The sequence below is a fragment of the Xiphophorus couchianus genome, chromosome 17 (genome assembly GCF_001444195.1).
Source record: "Xiphophorus couchianus chromosome 17, X_couchianus-1.0, whole genome shotgun sequence".
NCBI classification, from domain to species: domain Eukaryota; kingdom Metazoa; phylum Chordata; class Actinopteri; order Cyprinodontiformes; family Poeciliidae; genus Xiphophorus; species Xiphophorus couchianus.
Genome location: NC_040244.1, coordinates 9,244,729 through 9,264,189, shown reverse-complemented (window position 1 = coordinate 9,264,189; position 19,461 = coordinate 9,244,729). Strand labels below are relative to the sequence as shown.

General features: G+C 38.6%; 1 protein-coding gene across 3 annotated transcripts in view; it reads right to left on the bottom strand.

Annotated features, from left to right (window-relative positions):
- Window positions 1-19,461, bottom strand: part of LOC114160688 (histone-lysine N-methyltransferase 2D) — a 69,190-nt gene that overhangs the window by 5,311 nt on the left and 44,418 nt on the right. For 2 of the 3 annotated variants that reach the window (XM_028043390.1, XM_028043389.1), the window contains 4 exons: window positions 14,830-15,024; window positions 6,029-6,099; window positions 5,278-5,388; window positions 5,111-5,208 (listed from right to left, as the gene is read on the bottom strand). In XM_028043390.1, coding sequence (XP_027899191.1) covers window positions 5,111-5,208; window positions 5,278-5,388; window positions 6,029-6,099; window positions 14,830-15,024 — 475 coding nt within the window. Of the gene's footprint in view, window positions 1-2,488; window positions 3,235-5,110; window positions 5,209-5,277; window positions 5,389-6,028; window positions 6,100-14,829; window positions 15,025-19,461 lie in introns of those variants that run through there. The other variant, XM_028043391.1, reaches the window with a different exon arrangement.

Sequence of the window (19,461 nt, the reverse complement as noted above, 5' to 3'; positions counted from 1 at the left end):
GGGATGGTCGAACACAGCAAAAAAACAAGATCTTACCAACTATTTCTGTTCAGGGTTTGGTGAAAATATCTTAGAAAATACTTGTGAATTAATTGTCTTATTTCAAGTGTACTAAGATATTTGCACTTGAAACTAGACCAAAAATACTTTGGATTTTTTGTTTTTGCAGTGTTCAGTTTGGATTGAAACTTTGTGAACGAACCACAAACCAGATTAAGGAATCCTTGACTATATGTCACTGTTTTTAGTTTTGCATGTACGACATCTGTACACCGTGTCCAAATTATTATGCAAATTGGATTTAAGTGTCATAAAGATTAAATTTTTTGTTGTGCTATTAAATTTATAGATGGTATTGTGTGTCAGGGCTCTTTGAATCACTATAATTTCAGAGAGCTGGTTGATTAGTTTGTCTCATGAGCTCAATGAAAGGAAATCTACTTAAGAAGGATGTTCCACATTATTAAGCAGGCCACAGGTTTCAAGCAATATGGGAAAGAGAAAGAATCTCTCTGCTGACGAAAATCATCAGATAGCGTAGTGCCGTATGACAAGATATGAAAACATTAGATATTTAACAAAAACTGAAGCGTTACCATCATACTGTGAAGAGATTTGTGGCTGATTCAGAACAAAGATGGGTTTGTACAGATAAAGGCAGAATGAGGAAGGTTTCTGTTAGACAAATTCATCGAATTAAGAGAGCAGCTGTTAAAATGCTCTTACAAAGCAGCAAACAAGTATTTGTAGCTGCTGATGCCTCTGGAACCTCAAGGTGGAGGATCCTCCAGAGGCTTGCGGTGCATGAACCTACTATTGGGCCCCTAACCAGAGCTCACAAGCAGAAACGGTCGCAGTGGGCCCAGCCGAAGATTAATTTTCAAACAGACTTGCTCACTGATTACTGCTGTGCAACCCTGGATGGTCCAGATGGACGCAGTAGTGGATTACTGGTGGATGACCACCACATCCCAACATGGCTGTGACGTCAGCAAGGAAGTGGTGGAGTCATGCTTTGGGCCGAAATCATGGGGAGAGAATCATTGGTCGGCCCTTTCAGAGTCCTTGAAGATGTGAAAATGACCTCAGCAAAGTATATGGACTTTCTGACTGATCACTTTCTTTCATGGTTCAAAAAGAAGAGCCGTACCTTCCGTAGCAAAATCATCTTCATGCATGACAATGCACCATCTCATGCTGCAAGGAATACCACTGTGTCATTGGCTGCAATGGGCGTAAAAGGGGAGAAACTCATGGTGTGGTCACCATCTTCCTCTGACCTCTGACCTCAACCCTATTGAGAACCTTTGGAGTTTCCTCAAGCAGAAGATCTGAATGCAGTTCATATCAAAACAGCAGCTCTGGGAAGGTTTTCTGACATCCTGCAGAGATATTCAAGCAGAAACTTTCCACAAACTCACAAGTTCAATGGATGCAAGAATTGTGCAGGTGATATCAAAGAAGGGGTCCTATCTTAACATGTAACTCGATATGTTAAGATGTTTTTGATTGAAATAGCTTTTGATTTTAGTACATGTGACCATTTAATGCTGCACATTCAAAGAATGACCATTGACCATTTAGGAAAATCTGAGAAAATATCACTTGCATAATAATTTGGAACACGGTGTAAACAAAGCAAATGTCTGACGAACAGAATATTAGTATGTGACATTCTTTTCTGACATTTGTTTGGTCAAGCAGTGTAATTTATGTTTTCTTATTGGTGTAAAAGAAACGTTCCTAAACTCTTAACAGTGAAGAAACTTTACGTTCAAAAGCAGACTGCCCACTAAAACTAAAGGTGTTTTCATACCTGGCAGACTCCTTTCAATTGGGGACCAAAATTCCAACATTTGTTACATTTTTATCAGCTGGAATTCGCTTTCACACTGTATCAAACAAACCAACTTGATTGAAATACTTGTTCCCCTCCTTGCCTGTGGGGGTGCTGCACCAAGAACCACTGAAGCAAACAACACAGGAACCTCTGAAGATGACATGAGCTCAGCTTAACTTCTTATCAAAATGTAAACGAAAATGGAGTCGCATCAGATGTTTAGCAGTTGCAGGATTTCTCTGTTGTCGTTGGTAACGACCATGATGCATTTCTCCTGCTAGCACAAAACTAGAGCGTATGTTTTGGTTCTATTTACCCAGAATTCCCTGCACTGTTGCCCGCTTCTTGGGTCCTGCTTATTTAGGTGGACGAGAGTTTGATTTTTGGTCATCATCAGTTTGGTTTTCGCGTCCAAAGGAACCAGAGTTTGATTAAAGGGAACTAAACAAGACTTGTGTGAATGCAGATTAAATTTTTATTCTGCCATTTTTTTTTTGTTAGTTCCTGAAGCCCAAACAAGATCTGATCATTAATTTTCATAGCTAAAAATTGTTAAAAACTAAACCCTTCACTATTTATCTGCAGAGATTTTGTTGATGTCACTTCAGCGGTCGCTCCCTCATTCAGTCCAGCGACAGGAAGACGCACAATAACCCTAAACAACGACCGCCATGGCTCCATTGATGCTATTTGTGCTTTCTTGCCAAACCACGTGATGCGCCCTGAGGGAATGTGGCGCACAAAGCAGCGCGGGGACAGATGGGTCTAAAGCAGCAGAGTGAAAAGGAGGCAACAAGAGATGAAAGACATGCGACAGGTAAAGCTGGGAAGAAAGGAGGAGACAGAAGGGGGGGGAGGCCTGAAATTGCAAGAAATACATTTCCTCAGATCTCCACATGATCAGAAAGGCTGATTGTGTAACTACTGTAGCGGCTCATTTCCAAAGCGGGATTAGAGACAACAGGATTAAGTGAAACAGGTAAGAGGATCAGTCCAGTTCAGTAAGGATGAGATGCTTTTGTTTTCTTCTTGTTTGGGAGGCGGCATTACGAACGCTGATCGCCTCCCTGCTTATTATTGAAATTGCAAAGAGGAGTTTTGTGTAAAGAGGTTTAATACGGACATTCATTATCATTACGATAATTGCCTCCACATAGAGCAGAAACCCTGGTGTTTTTGTGCCAGCGCAGCAGTCAGGCTACAGGCCGCCTCCAATCCACAAAGAGTCGGCCGTAAATCAGGGGACCCGTGACCCCGGCCCCGGCCTCGCTGAGAGGGCGCTCTCAGAGCGGGGTGAGGGCTCCGATGCAGGCCTTGACCCCCGGGGGACCTCCGGAGCGAGCTTGGCTCCACTCGCTGATGTCTGTAGGAAGCCTTAGACCCCGGGGGCAAGGCTGAGGAAAAACAAAACGCTGTGTGTGGGAATCTGCGGCATATGGAGCATAACGTTGGGACACGGGGAGGCTGAGGCCAAAGTTTGGCCCAGCAAAGTTCAGCCTGTTCACAGCTGATTCACTGGATCAGTAACATGTTCTCACATACGTGTAATTCATCTAAAAACTGATTCAATCTGAATAAAATGATCAAAGATGAAACAATCAGTATTCTTCAAAGAAACCAGTCTTTGATGTGATTTCTTAAAAAGCTGCAGGATGTAACTTTTATAAAAAATATTTTTAAAAATTATATTTCCATATTTATAAATATATAAAAAGTTTATATTTTATAAATATAAAACACTTATTTTTATAAAGGTTTTATGAATATATAAATATAAAAACATATTTTTATTAAAATATCTACATTTTTATATAAATATAAGTGTATATTTATATTAAAATAGGTTTTATATAAATATAAAATGTACTTGCTTTTTATATTTTTTTAAAATTATTTTTTATATAAAATATATTTATATTAAAAATATATATTTGTCCTCTTGGTGTGTGCTATGCAGAATCTGTTGTGAATGCTAAGGCTAGTTAGCAGTGGATAAACGGTTTTCCTGTAACAGTAAGTAGTTTGTCTGTCAATAGCTCATTTAGCATTGAGTACAAGAGGATGATTGACAGCGTTAAGACTCTCTCCTTGCTCTCATTGGTTGTTTTTGACCTGGAGCGATGCATTTTTTCAGATGGCAATAGTAGCTCATTGATGAGGTGGAGGAGATCCATCTTTTCACAGATTATCTCTCATAACATTCTGTCACAACATGGTTACAATTTTAACAAATATGAAAAAAATTATTTTAATAAAAGGTACATATTGCAGCTTTAAGAGTCTTGTGTTTAAATTAGCCTTTGAAAAAAAACGGAGTTTCACTTTTTCTTTATAGATGCAGCAAATGAAGAAAAGAAAACTTAACTTCATTATTTTCAAATATTTGAATATTTTTTATATTCATAGAAAGTCCAAAATATTGTTACAAAACCCTTGATATACAGCAACAAACTGTGAGTGTAAACACGACCTTTGCACACGCATGTGAAAATAGCTCCAAACAAATGTGCAATTTTCCCACCGTACATATTTGAAAAGCATAAGTAGAGCCTCCCGCACAACCAACAAAATGCAGCAAGTGGTAACTGGATGTTGAGTCAACAATAAAACACTTTTCCACCAGCCACTGTACAGCGCATAGTGACCAAACATGCTGAAGCTCAACTGGGGTTGCTAGGTAACGAGCGGAACTCTGCTGGGGTTGCTACAGTTGCGGTTGCTGGGGTTGGGGCAGTGCTTGCTAATTTGTGATGTTACATTCTGAAACAGTTGCATTTTCCAGACACCAACAAACATTAGTTTGGGTGTTTTTTTAAGTGCTTGTGCTGTTTTTAGAAGAAGTAGAAACCCAAACTGAAGTAGAAAAATGTGCAAAATATAAATTTTTCATAACAGATTCCCTTTAAACTTAATGAGGAGTCTTATTTCTCAAGCACCAACCAGCCAAATGGACTAAATTCACACTAGCTCACATTAAAATTCAGGATGATCTAAACTTTTTGTTGCTTTCCAAGCTAGATCTGTAAAAATAAAAATAAAAACCCTTTTGCTTTCATAAATCATGAAATAATGCTGCAAAGAGTGCAGATATTGCCCAGAAACTGAAGTGCAGCAGATACAAGACAACTCAATGCAGTTCAAAGAGACCCACACACGACGCTAAGATCAGTGGAACAAACTTGGGTACAAACTCTCATCCTTATTTATGGCGGGTCAATGACTCCTCCTCCAGCCTGCGGCTTTGAGGAGTGCGTCCGCCTTTTCACTTACTCCATGGAGGCTATTTTCTGCGCCAGGCTCGCAATCACGGCAAACAGCCTCAAGTCCACCAGTCCGTCTGTCACCCTGAAGTCCACCATCTCCAGGATCTGAAACGGGACGTTGGCATTAGGGCAGGAAGTGAGCAGCCACTGCGCTGCGGTTCGTCACGGATCTACCCTGTAGACGTAGATTTCTTCTTTTTCAGACAGCAGCTCAGGAGGGATGATGGTTTTGAGAGCGAGCAGAACCTGCAGGCAGGAGATGTAGCCGTCACAGTCGCTGTCCTCCTACACACAAAAAATTATCTGTTGGCTTTATTTGAAGAAGCTTCAATGGAAAAATGTTAATTTGTAACAAAATAAAGAAGAAAACTTGAATGTTGATCACTTCCTGTTGACAACTGGTGACATTTTCTCCTATAAAAATTACATTTACTCCATTATGTAACTTTACATATAAGACGATCTCTTATTCTCCTGCTAAATACTCCAATCTCAGTTAAATTGGGTAAAAAGTGTTGAATATTTTCTATTAAGTTTTACTCCTGATGTCAAACAGATTTAAATTTTTACTTTGACTAGACCTTCTCAACTGAAGTTTTCTACCTCCATCCAACAACTCTATAACTCTTTCCATTCTCATATGATGAAATATTAAATTGAAACTTCTATTTTAGTGAATTACAAGCATAATTTTTCTTTAAATTTAATGCTATGTGCTACTTTTTGTGGTCCAACACTTAAAATCCCAAACACATCCCACTGATTTGTGTTTTTAAAAAGTGAAAAAGTTCACTTTATGTGGGCCTGTTGAGGCTGCAGACTCCACACCTTCCCTCCGACTGAGAGCAACACATACCAGTGAGTGAAACAGAATCTGCTGCTGACAGAGAAAGAACAAAAAGGGTTTAAATTGCCCTTCACTTACTGCTTCAAAAGCCATTTTATACTCCACCAGCTTCTCCTGACTGAAAATGCAATACTTTGCCAGAAAGTCGACTGAGAAAGACAAAAGAAGAAAACAACAGGGGTTAAAGTGTGAGGAAGCATTTTTAAATGTTCATGTTATTCCTGGACAATTGTGTTTTGTTGCATTTAAAATGAGATATTCGCCTTGAATGTCTAATTTAAGGTGTGTGACTGTAGGGCTCCATTTGGGTGGCAGTCACACTTTGCTGTTGAATTATTTAGTTCTTCTTTTTTAAAAAAAGGAACCAAAGGTAGATTTTGTTTTACCCAGTTATGTTTGCAGTTACGTAAATTATTTAAATCAAATGTAAGCACCTGCTAACGGTTCAAATCAGCTTACATCAACTCATCATGGACTTAAATGTTCCATCAGTCAAAGACTCTCATTTTTGCATTTCAACTTTTCTTTTTTCAGGGTGTATTGATTTAATAAAAACTTTGAACTTATTGTGTGTTTTATTTTCTTTATTTGTCATCCATACATTGTTCAAATTTAGCACCACTAACACCGAGTTAAATTTAAACTTAATTTGTTTCCTGTGGAGTTTTAATTAATAAAATAAAAGTAAAGACATTCTGCTAGCTTGTAGTTGTGTAGTTTCTGAGTAGTCGACTCCATCGAGGTCATGACTTCGGTTTGCACCAAAGTATGCTGGATTTTTTTCTGCACTACATTTCTGTTCTTTAAAGTACAGCTTCAATTAATTAGTACTTTATCTTTTTAAGTTTATCTGCTAATTTATGTCTTATTTTCCTTCGATCCCAAGTATTAACTGTCTTCCCTGAATAGACAAAAACCTCAAATACTTCTGACCCTAAAAACACTTATTATTGCCCATTTTTTAATATTTAAGATATCAAATCTCAAACTTAATGTTTTAACCCTCCCAGACTGAATGGAGCACAGACAATTCAGCCAAATTTGCAGTACCGTAATTCTGCCACACTTTGCGCTATCTGAAAAATCCCAACGGTTTCTGAAAGGGGAGACGTTGCGCTTTCCAACCAATGTCTGGTTATTACGGTAATTTCACTCCCGCCGTAGCAAGAAGTGAAATTATTTTGATTAGACATTTTTTTTAATAGACTGGAAATTGTGAAAATAACTTGCTAGATATTGAATATTCCAGTTGTTATGGCGAAATGGGCAAATATATTTACTCACAGGACATTTAAAACTTTGTACAATTAAAATAAGCAAAAATATCCAGGCGGAGATTTGAAACTTAGATCAAAAAGGTTTATACCACCTCAGCGCTACTACATCAGATAACATCGGCCAAATGTTAATGGTCAAATCTCTGGATTTAGCTGCAACTCTGTGAAATATGTCTGTCTTAAAATCTTAAAAATAAAAGTAAAGATTATCAGAGGAGGGCAAACTGAGACAAACCATGAATATTTCATTAGGCAAATTTTGGAGGGAGGAAAGAAATGGCTGCCTTGAAAAGAGACTTTTAAGCTGCTGCCACTTCAATTTAGGAGATGAGAATGAATCTCCGGGATAATGGATCTATTCATGGGTTTCCTGAATAAAGAGGAGCAAAAGAGTTGATATCAGTCTGGACTTAAACCTCTGGACCTCTGGGGTTTCTCCACAGTAGCAGGGGGCCTGTTTGAATCGGTCATTTATCAGCTTAGGCCTAATCAAAACCAGGCCTGGCCTTTCAGATGCAAAATGTTACATTCGCAGCCAGTCAACTTGACTTGTTAAAGCTTGATTGATCAAAAAACCTGCAGGCTGCCGTCATAGCATCTGTTTGCAAATATCTGGATAGGACAAGGCTGGCAGGGTGAGGCAGTCTGCATGCGAACCTGCAGGGATTTAAAGTCCGGATCAGTGAATGGATCACCTCTGCTTTTTAGATAATTTAGAGCTGCAGTTCAGTTGCCTTGGATTGTTTCACTGCTGGGTGTTAGCTGCCATCCACTCTTCTTCTGAGGCGACTAAGAAAATTATTTTACTACCAGGTCTTCTCCATCCAGTTGTCATGCAAATATTGAGCAAACTTTTAAAGTTTAGCAAAAAAGAAAAAGCAAATTTGGGGTCTTTCTGTCTACTGGTTTGGCGCGAATCAACCAGGCTACGAAAAGCGTCATTGCGTCAGATGTTGACGTTTACTTGTGGCAAATGTTCACTACGCCCCCTAAACCTTGGCCTTGGTTTGGTTCCAAAAGCATAAAGTGAAGTGCAGTGCAGGGCATTCTGGGTGAAGTGTAGTGCAGGTCATTCTGGGTGAAGTGTAGTGCAGGGCATTCTGGGTAAAGTGTAGTGCAGGGCATTCTGGGTAAATACAACCAAAACCAACGTGCTAGTCTAGTGCTAGCGGAGGAAATGGCTCGTGGACTCCATTTTGTTTACATTTCACAAAGAAAGAAGTTGCGTTCATGGCTTCTTTGGTGGTTTTCGTGGAATTTCCTTCAGTGGTTCTTAGTGCAGCGCCCCCAGAGGCAAGGAGGGGAACAAGTTTTTCAATAGTTTGGCATGTTTGTCACAGTGCAGTTTGAATAAGAACCAGAGCAGCTGAAAATGTAACAAATGTTGCATTTTTGGTTTTCTTTCGAAATGAGTTTACCGGACTACCAGGTACTAGGACAGTCTTTCTGGTGGTCCGTAGGCGCCCCCTTATGGTCTGCAAGGAACTGCATATAAACAACCATTTATTTGCTGTAGTGTTAGCTCAAAGTGAGAGTATTGATGTTGTTCACTAGCAATGTGATTCTTTTGAACAACTCTAAGTTGTGAACGAATCTCAGTTGGTCAGAACAGTTCTTTGTTTTTTACGACTTTACTTGCTTACAATGCTCTGTTCGCACGTCAACAGCCAATGCGATTTTATTTTATTAAAATGATTAAATTAAGCTAATTAAATACAACAGATAAATTCAATTGATAGAAATTGGTGGATAATTGTTATATTTACTGGCGCAGAAGAGGATTTTTGTTTCTGCCAAAGCAACTACAGTCTATTTTTCTTTTATTGTGCTTCTAAATTACAAATAGCCATAAATGTTATTGAAGAACAACTAATTCTTTTTTGATTTGCATTGGTTTGACTTCATTGGAAAGCTTAAAATCCATACTTTCGGAATCTTGTGTTGACCATGATCCTTCATTAGGATGAACAAAGTAGACCAACAATAAGTGACCTAACAGAATAATAATTTTATTTAATGCGTCATTGCAGGGGTAATTTCTGTTGATTACTCAGTTTTCTGGCGACCTTTTGCTCAGTTTTATTAAATAATGTTGATCTGTGAATCTGTGTGAGACCCTGACGGCCAGCGCTGGCTGCTGGAGGTGGTCCCAGGCTGAGGGCAGCGCTCCGTCAGGGAATCAGTCGAACAAAAGACGCAGTGGAGTGAGAGGCTGGTGGAGGAAGCGAGGGCGGGTGGAGGAGCAGGACAAAGCCGAGGTAGTAAAGCCTCCCGCCTGATAGCCTTATCTGATTCCACTCCAGCGCTTGATGGCTTTTTTTTCACCCTGCCTTTAAAGGACACAGGTTGGGCCTTTGGTGTGAAGCCTAGCAGAAAATGTTAATCAAGAGAGGGGCTGTGTGGAGAAAGGCGAGAGAAAGGGGAGAGTCACTCCGTTCAGGCTGTAATCTGTAATGAGACCGGGGCGATTCAGTTGCAATTGAGAGAGGAAGAATAGGGCTATGATGATGATGATGAGCAGGGAGGCTCATGCTTTCACTAGGCGTTTGTTTTTATGTTTTGTTCCTGTTTGTTCACGACTCCTGCATCCGTCTGCAAGCAGCCTGCGGGTCACGACTCATTTACCACGCACTTGGACCTTGTTCTCAGACCTGCAGCTGCACATGAAGAAAAGCACCTAGCTGCTCATTTGACAAGGCCGCTCTTCTGATTATGATTAATATTTTCATTTCTTACACGCAGGGCGATTCATGCCAGGTTTCGACCAACAACTGGAAAATGTCCAAATATTTTTATACTATATTGGTGTTAAAAAAATCAGTTCAGTTAAGTTCTGGTCCAGAAATTTAAAAAGGAGATAAGCAGCATTGCTGCCATTTCCTTTATATTGTATATTAATGTTGAAACCATGTGGATATTTTTTACAGTGCTGTACATTAGATTTATAAACCTTTCTGTCATCTTGTGTTTATTTGAATTTATTAGGTCAATAGTAAAATTTCCAAGGGTAAACATGAGACATTTAGTGTAAATCTCCGCTTTCTAGTTAAATTGATTTGTTATTTTTAAAGTAAAGACAGTTTATTTTTGCGCCATTCAAAATAATTACACACAAAGAAGGGTCCTTTGTGTTTTAAAGTTTTTTTAAAATTTGTTTGTTGCTCCCTTTCTCGTCTAATTCCAGACTTTTGTATAGCAACACACTGCATATAGTGTCCCATAATTCAACACAAAGATCGCTTTGAGCAGCAGGCAGGAGGTGACCCCCTTTTTAGAGCTGAACGGTGGACAGCATGGCCCACTTACACAGCAACATGTGATTAACGGCAACAAAATACATTTACACGCAAGGTCTAAACTGTTCCAGGAGTATAAAAGCTACAAAACAATTTATTTATGGGATGTTTTATGTATTATTGTTAATGTGATGATTCTGCAAATCAACAGGTGTTAAGATGCAGATCTGTTTGCAAAAGTTTAGGATGTGAAGTACAGATCTTGTAAACAGTGAATAAAGACAGATAGGAGGGCACAAAATATCGATCCTGCAACTTTAAATTCAGATTAAAGTAGACTGAGTTACTCTATTATTTACATTTTCTCAGTAATTAGGGATTTATATATCTTTAAAAACAACAAAAGATCAGATTTGCTCTTAAATGTAAAACAAAATTTCATCTCTAAATTCTAAGTGCTGCTCAGTAAATTCAGAACAACATTGAAAAGGTAATTTATTCTAATAATTAAAGTGATATAGATTCACATATAGTGGTGCATTTCAAGTATTTGCTTTATTTAAATCAAGTTTAGTTCAATTAGATAATTTTTAAAAAATTTTAAGGAAACTTGATTAATTCTCAAAAATTATGTTTTGACCAAAAAAGAACGAAAGAGTTGTTCACCGTCCAGTCACAGCTGCGTTTCCGTTGGTCGTAATGTTAAGCAAATTGGAATTACGGAAATAAATTTGCTTAGTGGAAATTTTTGCGCTACAATGAAGTTGTTTTTCAGCTGTATTGAAATTAGTGTATTTTGAAAAACTGCAATGGAAACTCTTTATTAGCATCCGCATCCCGAGTCACATGATCAACAACCAGATGTTGCTACTGGTGGAAAAGACAAAGAAGAAGACAGGAAGCGGTGAGAGGATAATGTCACAAAATGGTTTTTAATGAATTATTGTGCTAAACTTATTTACATGTAATTTTAAGGCTGTTTCATATTTAAGGGAAACACAGCAATTGCAAAATTGTGTTTTTCAACATTAGTGGAGAGTGATTGACGGCGCTAAAACCCTCCTCCTGGCTCTGATTGGTTGTTTCTGCCCGAGTTCTGCAGTTAGCACTGGGAGAACTGGGAGAAGGAAAAGGAACTTGATTTTTTCACAGATAATCTGTTTTATACCATGATGATGATGTAAAAAAAAAACACCCCACTTTTTTGTATAAAAGGTACATACACTGTAAAAAACACAAAATCTTACCAAGTAATTTTGGTCTTGTTTCCAGTGTAAATATCTTAGCAAACTTGAAATAAGACAAATCTTATTACAAGTAACTTTTTTTAGCAAGATATAGAGGCTTGTTTTAAGTACATAATTACTTAACATTGATGAAAAAGTGCTAGTCCCATTGACAGATTATTTAAGTTACGACAAGTCATTTTTCCCATGTTGCAAGTTAATCAATTTGCCCATAGAACTGGTAATTCTCATCAATATCAAGGAATTATTTACTTAAAAAAAGCCTCTATATTTTGCTGAAAAGTTGCTCTTAAGTTAGTTTGTCTTATTTGAAATGTACTAAGGTAAATGCACTAAAAACTAAACCAAAACTACTTGGTAAGATTTTGTGTTTTTGCACAAAATCTTTTTTGTGAGTGTGTTTTTGCAGCTTTACATTAGAATTCTGTGTCTCGAAATATAAAGAATGTTTTATTTTTTAATGTTGCTCTTAGAGGAGCGATACGATGAGTTTGTGAAATACAGCAGGCGTAGAGCAGCTGTTTTTAGCCGCAGAAATCCGATCAGAGCAGAACTTCTTTAATGAGTCGGCACAATATGAAGGCGATAACATTCTCCCGCACGCACTGTTTTACTGAAACAAACACACAACTCTCCAACCCCGCCCCTGCACTTTCTCCAAAAACACAAAGTGTATGTGTGTGTGTGTATTGAGGGGGGTTCAGGCTCTGCTAGGAAAACAAACAAAGACACACGTAGCAGCCACACTCCTGTCTCTGGCTGCATGCCATCCAGCTCACCACAAACCGCAGCCCACGCTTTCCGCACACACACGCACACACTTTAGACCAATCAGCTCAGATCATCGCCGATACGACTCCCATAGGCCAAATCATCTGCTTTAATGTGAGAGCAGATCTCCAGAGATAACCTCACAAAGAAAAATCATCTGCTATTATTGCTCCGCCGCTCCTTGACATTGTCCCATTAATAAGGCCATTGTGGAGAGCGCTCTCTGTTTGGACACCACATAATGGAGCCTTTGACAGATTTACTCTGCGCTCCCTCTCTCTCTCTGAATGCGGCGGCCATATTCCACGCTGCCGCTCATCAATAGGCGAGCTGTTTGTTTGCCCAGTTATTCGGGACCGATGGTAAACACATAATTTCAGTGCAAAGACTGAGCAAACAGGAGTTGCATAAAGGCAGTGTACCTGAACACACACTTGGAGTGAGAGCAGGTCCCATTACTACAACCTCCTCTCATCTCTTCGACTGCGTTTTGTCGTTTGATGTTTATTTTTGTGTTTCACTGCTTGGACACAAGTTAGCCCTGATATACGCTGCTGATGGTGGGTGGAGACAAAGTGGAGTCGACCCAACGCCGACAGGTGTCCCATACACAGCTGGGTAGCAACTACTTATGTTTACTTAACTCTTTGGAAAAAAATAGGAGTATTTTTTTACTGTACGTTTAGTTTTAAGTAAGTAATTTTACTATGAAATATCGCTACTTTTAGGGCTGGATAATATGGATGAGATAAGTGTTTCATATCAGTTGATATTGATAATTATTGATTTGTTTTTTGTCTTAGACATCTGAAATATTGCCAAACTGGTGGCATTGATTTTTATTTTTAAGCACAATGGTTGGATGGATGATGGTTTAATGATTGGTTGGATGTTTGGTTGGTTGATGGTTTAGTGGTTGTTGGATAATGGTTAGATGGTTGGATGATGGTTAGATGGCTGGTTGGATAATGGTTGGATGATGGTTTAGTGGTTGGTTGGATAATGGTTAGATGGTTGGATGATGGTTAGATGGCTGGTTGGATAATGGTTGGATGATGGTTTAGTGGTTGGTTGGATAATGGTTAGATGGTTGGATGATGGTTGAAAGATGGTTTAATGGTTGTTTTAATGGTTGGATGTTTGGATGATGGTTGGATGATGGTTTAATGGTTGGTTGAATAACGGTTAGATGGCTGGATGAAGGTTGGATGATGGTTAGATGGTTGGATGACGGCTGGATGTTTGAGTCATTGTCGGTCGCTGTTCTTCCAGAAACTTAATGACTGAATCTGCTCTTGGTGTCCAGACTCTCTTCACTCTTCTTCTTTTCATCAGTTACTGTTGACTTCAGACACGAGCCACATGGCGGCTCCCGCTAACCGGCGCTGACCCGGTTGACCCGCAGGGTCACTGGGCTGGTTGACGATGGGTGGCCGAGTACAGGAAGCTGCTGGAGTGTGTGAGCGCGGGGGGAGCAGAGAATTTTGGGAATCCACTGGCAAGCAGTCAGTGTTGGATGAAACAAGACCAATTAAAACCCTTTATTCCCTTTCAGAGCCTAATGAGGGGCCACAAGAGTCTGGACCGGTGGCAGACTGTGGACTGAAAGGCAGAAGCACTTTAATGAACTCACAAACAATGCATGAGGACAAACAGAGAGGCACAGAGACAAAAATAAACCATTGATTGTGTAATCCTAAGCTTTAGAAATACCACAATTTAATTAATTAAGTGTAAATCTCCTGTTAATGTACAAAAAACCTTCATATAAATATGTATTTTTGTCATTTTAGAGGCGATTGTAGTGAAAAAACTGCAGATTTAAAGGTAAAGTAACCTTTACAAAAATATGTTTTATCTGTTTATTAAAACTGTCACCATGTTGTGACATTAAGAGGAGTAATATTCTCCTTGCTGATTGGTTTGCTGTCAAAAACAACCAATCAGAGCAAGGAGGAGGGTCTTAGCGCTGTCAATCAATCTCATGTATGCGCTGCTAAATGTAATAATGGCACTTCATTACGAATGAAAAGGAAAATTATAAGGAAGGAAGGATTTATTCAATAGAATCTGGAATTTGTTCATTTCCATACTCTAATATGGAAATGAACATTTTATCAGATATTAAACCAACAATCAGCATTTAATCATCTGTTTCATTAAATCTGTCTCTGCTTTATTATTTAAATTCAGAGGTCGGCAGAGTACCCAAGTAAAAGTAGCGCTACTTCAACATAATTTTACTCAAGTAATAAAGTTACTCAAATAAATATAATTGAGTAAATGCAGCCAGTTTCTACCAAACTGTGTTTAAATTATAAATGCTGAAAGAGTCAGGATAAACTCACAGTCCTCAAAGTTGGAGCGGCTCCTGCTGGTTTTGCTCCGCCGTGGGGCGTTGTCCTGCAGTTTGGAGAGCAAACTCAGCGCCTTGGTTTTCCTCTCCATCGCCTCATCCCGCTCCTCAACTCGCTCTCCGTCCATTAGAACATGGCTGCTCCTTCCTGGATGTTGCGGTTGGTCCTCAGCCGGGTTTTCCTCGTCTGAGTGGGAACATTAAACCCCCAGTGTGAAACTGTTCACTTAAAAGTAAAAAGTTATATAATCTTCATATCCAAGCCAGTCCTGAATGGTAACAACCAAGAAATCCAAATGGCTAAGTGACGTTCTGGTCAGAACAAATAAATAAAACCAAAACAAATACTATCATGAGATATGTCTCCTGGTCTCTTGCCAAAGACAAAAGAGAAATCCTACAACCACTAAAATCTGATGCTACTCCATTTTTGTTTACACTTTGTCTTCTTCAGAGATTTTCCTGTCGCTTCCTTCAGTGGTCCTTGGTGCAGCGCCGCCACAGGCGAGGAGGGGAACAGGTTTTTCAAGGCGTCTGGCTCATTTGACACAGTGTGAAAAAGAATAGCGGCAGCTGAAAATGTATGGAGTGAAAATAGTGTCAAAAAGATTTGTGTGTGCATAAAATGATTTGTGCGTGCGTAACAGGATTTGTGCGTGTGTAAAACGATTTGTGCGTGCGTAAAAAGATTTGTGCGTGTGTAACAGGATTTGTGCGTGTGTAAAAAGATTTGTGCGTGCGTAACAGGATTTGTAAACCTTAAAAATAAAATACATGTTGAAAAAGTACACACAAATCACCTGGTACGCACACACAAAACTGCAGTTACACACAAATCCGGTTACGAGTGCACAACTATTTTTGAGACTCATTTCACGCCTCGGTGGAAGCTCCAAGATTTGTGTGTAGATGGTGCGTTTACATGCTAGTAAAAGCTGGGACATCTGAGTTTTCTTCGGAACTGTTTCTTTTTTCCACAGTTCAATACATATTTCTCTCTTTACTTGTCTCGTGGCTTAGACATATTTTTGTGAGAGAAAAATACATATGTCATTACACCCACGTCTACTTTTTAATACTATAAGATTGTTTATATATGAATCCGCATTTGGGACCTATTCAACTGTAATTACTTGGGTAAAAAATTCAACCACTAGGTGGCGGAAGTTTATTCCGCTCTGACTGGGAAAAGCCTTCATTCAAACTGAGAGAAGAAACAAGAGAATGGCGGGTCAGCCGAGTGATCGTGTTCGTGGTTTACCGTCCAAAGTTAGTGGATGTTAAAATTTGCACGTTTTCCTGACCGTTGTAATGCGTATTTTTTAGATTATTTCAGATTACGTTTTACGTTTCAAGTAGTTCGACCCAAAGTTCTCGCCCTTCTATAGCAATAGCTCATGTCTACGTTAGCTAAGCTACTATTAGTCCTCGATTAGCATCGGTCCAGTTTAAAACAGTATCTTCCTGGCCCATTACAGCCATGTCTACGTTTATCACCATGCTCAGCTAGTTTTATGATGCCGACAATAATGTAGGCTTAGGTGACGTCTTTTATTATTTGAAGGATTCATCCCAGATCTCCTCACTAATTGTAGTTTTTGATTTAAATTTGTTTTTAGTTCTGCTACAGACTTATGTTTCGTCTATCACCTATATATTTTATATCTTACTGTAATCACTTAAGATTTACTCTTCTCTACATTTCTTCCTGGAATATGATGGTCATTGCTTTCGTACCAGAAATAAATACGTAGAACATCTCTTAACAAATGTACAAATGTATTCTATGCCATACATATACATCTGCACCGTTTTTTTATATTAGTTTCATGCAGATCATCAATATTTCAAATTTTGAAAATATAACCTCATCCAACACTGAAGCCTTTGTAAGCAGCTGAATATAAGTGTAGTAACTCGGCTGAATCTTTAAAATATTAATATTTCTGTTACTTCATTATGAGCAAACCACATTTCTCATTACTTCCATGTGATGACTTACATTTTTGGACAGATAATATGTTAAGTTGTGCTTCACATTAACTAAATTGTAATTGTAGCCATCTAGTGAAATTATATTTCTATTGTCCCCAAAAAGTGCTAATAATGTATGTGTTTTCCACATTTCAGTCAGTGTTAAATTTTTCACTTTATAAATTGCATAGTTGAAAAAGGACATATACAAATTAAATATGGAATATTTTATTAATTATCTGCCAGATAATTAATAAAATATAATTATAATAAATTATAATAAAAGACGTCACCTAAGCCTACATTATTGTCGGCATCATAAAAATAGCTGAGCATGGTGATAAACGTAGACATGGCTGTAATGGGCCAGGAAGATACTGTTTTAAACTGGACCGATGCTAATCGAGGACTAATAGTAGCTTAGCTAACGTAGACATGAGCTATTGCTATAGAAGGGCGAGAACTTTGGGTCGAACTACTTGAAAAGTAAAACGTAATCTGAAATAATCTAACAAATACGCATTACAACGGTCAGGAAAACGTGCAAATTTTAACATCCACTAACTTCGGACGGTAAACCACGAACACGATCACTCGGCTGACCCGCCATTCTCTTGTTTCTTCTCTCAGTTTGAATGAAGGCTTTTCCCAGTCAGAGCGGAATAAACTTCCGCCACCTAGTGGTTGAATTTTTTACCCAAGTAATTACAGTTGAATAGGTCCCAAATGCGGATTCATATATAAACAATCTTATAGTATTAAAAAGTAGACGTGGGTGTAATGACATATGTATTTTTCTCTCACAAAAATATGTCTAAGCCACGAGACAAGTAAAGAGAGAAATATGTATTGAACTGTGGAAAAAAGAAACAGTTCCGAAGAAAACTCAGATGTCCCAGCTTTTACTAGCATGTAAACGCACCATCTACACACAAATCTTGGAGCTTCCACCGAGGCGTGAAATGAGTCTCAAAAATAGTTGTGCACTCGTAACCGGATTTGTGTGTAACTGCAGTTTTGTGTGTGCGTACCAGGTGATTTGTGTGTACTTTTTCAACATGTATTTTAGTTTTAAGGTTTACAAATCCTGTTACGCACGCACAAATCTTTTTACGCACGCACAAATCCTGTTACGCACGCACAAATCTTTTTACACACGCACAAATCTTTTTACGCACGCACAAATCTTTTTACGCACGCACAAATCTTTTTACACACGCACAAATCTTTTTACGCACGCACAAATCGTTTTACACACGCACAAATCCTGTTACGCACGCACAAATCATTTTATGCACACACAAATCCTGTTACGCACGCACAAATCTTTTTACACACGCACAAATCCTGTTACGCACGCACAAATCTTTTTACGCACGCACAAATCCTGTTACGCACGCACAAATCTTTTTACACACGCACAAATCTTTTTACGCACGCACAAATCCTGTTACGCACGCACAAATCTTTTTACACACGCACAAATCTTTTTACACACGCACAAATCTTTTTACGCACGCACAAATCGTTTTACACACGCACAAATCCTGTTACGCACGCACAAATCATTTTACGCACACACAAATCTTTTTGACACTATTTTCACTCCATAAAAATGTAGCAATTTGCTAAGTGACTTCCGTGTCAGAACAACAGCTATTGGTGCTGAAATTTACCCATCTGATTCTGGTGGTTGTGGTGTTATTATGCTTCCTTGAATTGGATATAATAATAGCAATATATTTTACTTATATAGCGGTTTTTTAAACACTCAAAGACATTTTAGAGGAATCAAGCGAATCATAAAAGGAGAATACTTAAACACATAGCACTTAAAAAAGCAGGATAAAGCAGGACAACAGTCAGTCATTAAAAGCTGTTCTGTAAGGATTTTATAAATGAAACCTACATCAAGTCAGCTTAAAGGGGATCTCTTATGCAAAATTTACATTTTGCATGTTTTTGTGCTTCCATTTGTGTCTCAACTGCCTCTAAAAACAGCTCAAAATATAAAAAACCCCCAAACAAACAAATAAAAAAAACCACACAGCGGTTTTTTGGTGTCTGGAAGATGAGCCGTTCAAAAACAGGCACTGCGGCGTTACCTAGCAACCAAAGCGGAGCTCCAGCACATTTGGTCAGCTGGTTTTACTGTTGTATGCGCTGTATAATGGCTGCTGGAAAATGTTTTGTTGTTGACTTGCTGCACTTTTTGTTGGTTGTGCAGGAGGCTGTACTTTTGCTTTTCAAACATGTACGGATGCATGATTGTGCATCTGTTTGTAGCCATTTTCACGTACTGGTGTAAATGTTGAGTTGGAGAGCATGGCCAGCAGCAGCTTATTTGGATTTAAAGAGGCAAGACGCCCTAAAACAGCTCAGGGAGAATTGAGCAGACTATGATTTTGATTTTGTGCAAAAAAGGAAATCAAATTTTTAGTATAATTCATAACCTCTTCAAGTAAGAATAATAGGTGATCTTAAAACTTACATTTTGTTACTAAAATCCTAAGAAATGCAGGACCGTATCTGAAGCATATTTAAGGTTGCTATTTTTTAAAATTAAAACCAACAATGAGCAAAGTCCGGAGCAAGAAAAACACATTTGTATTCATGATCATCTGCATGTAAGCAGCCACTAGAGCCCATT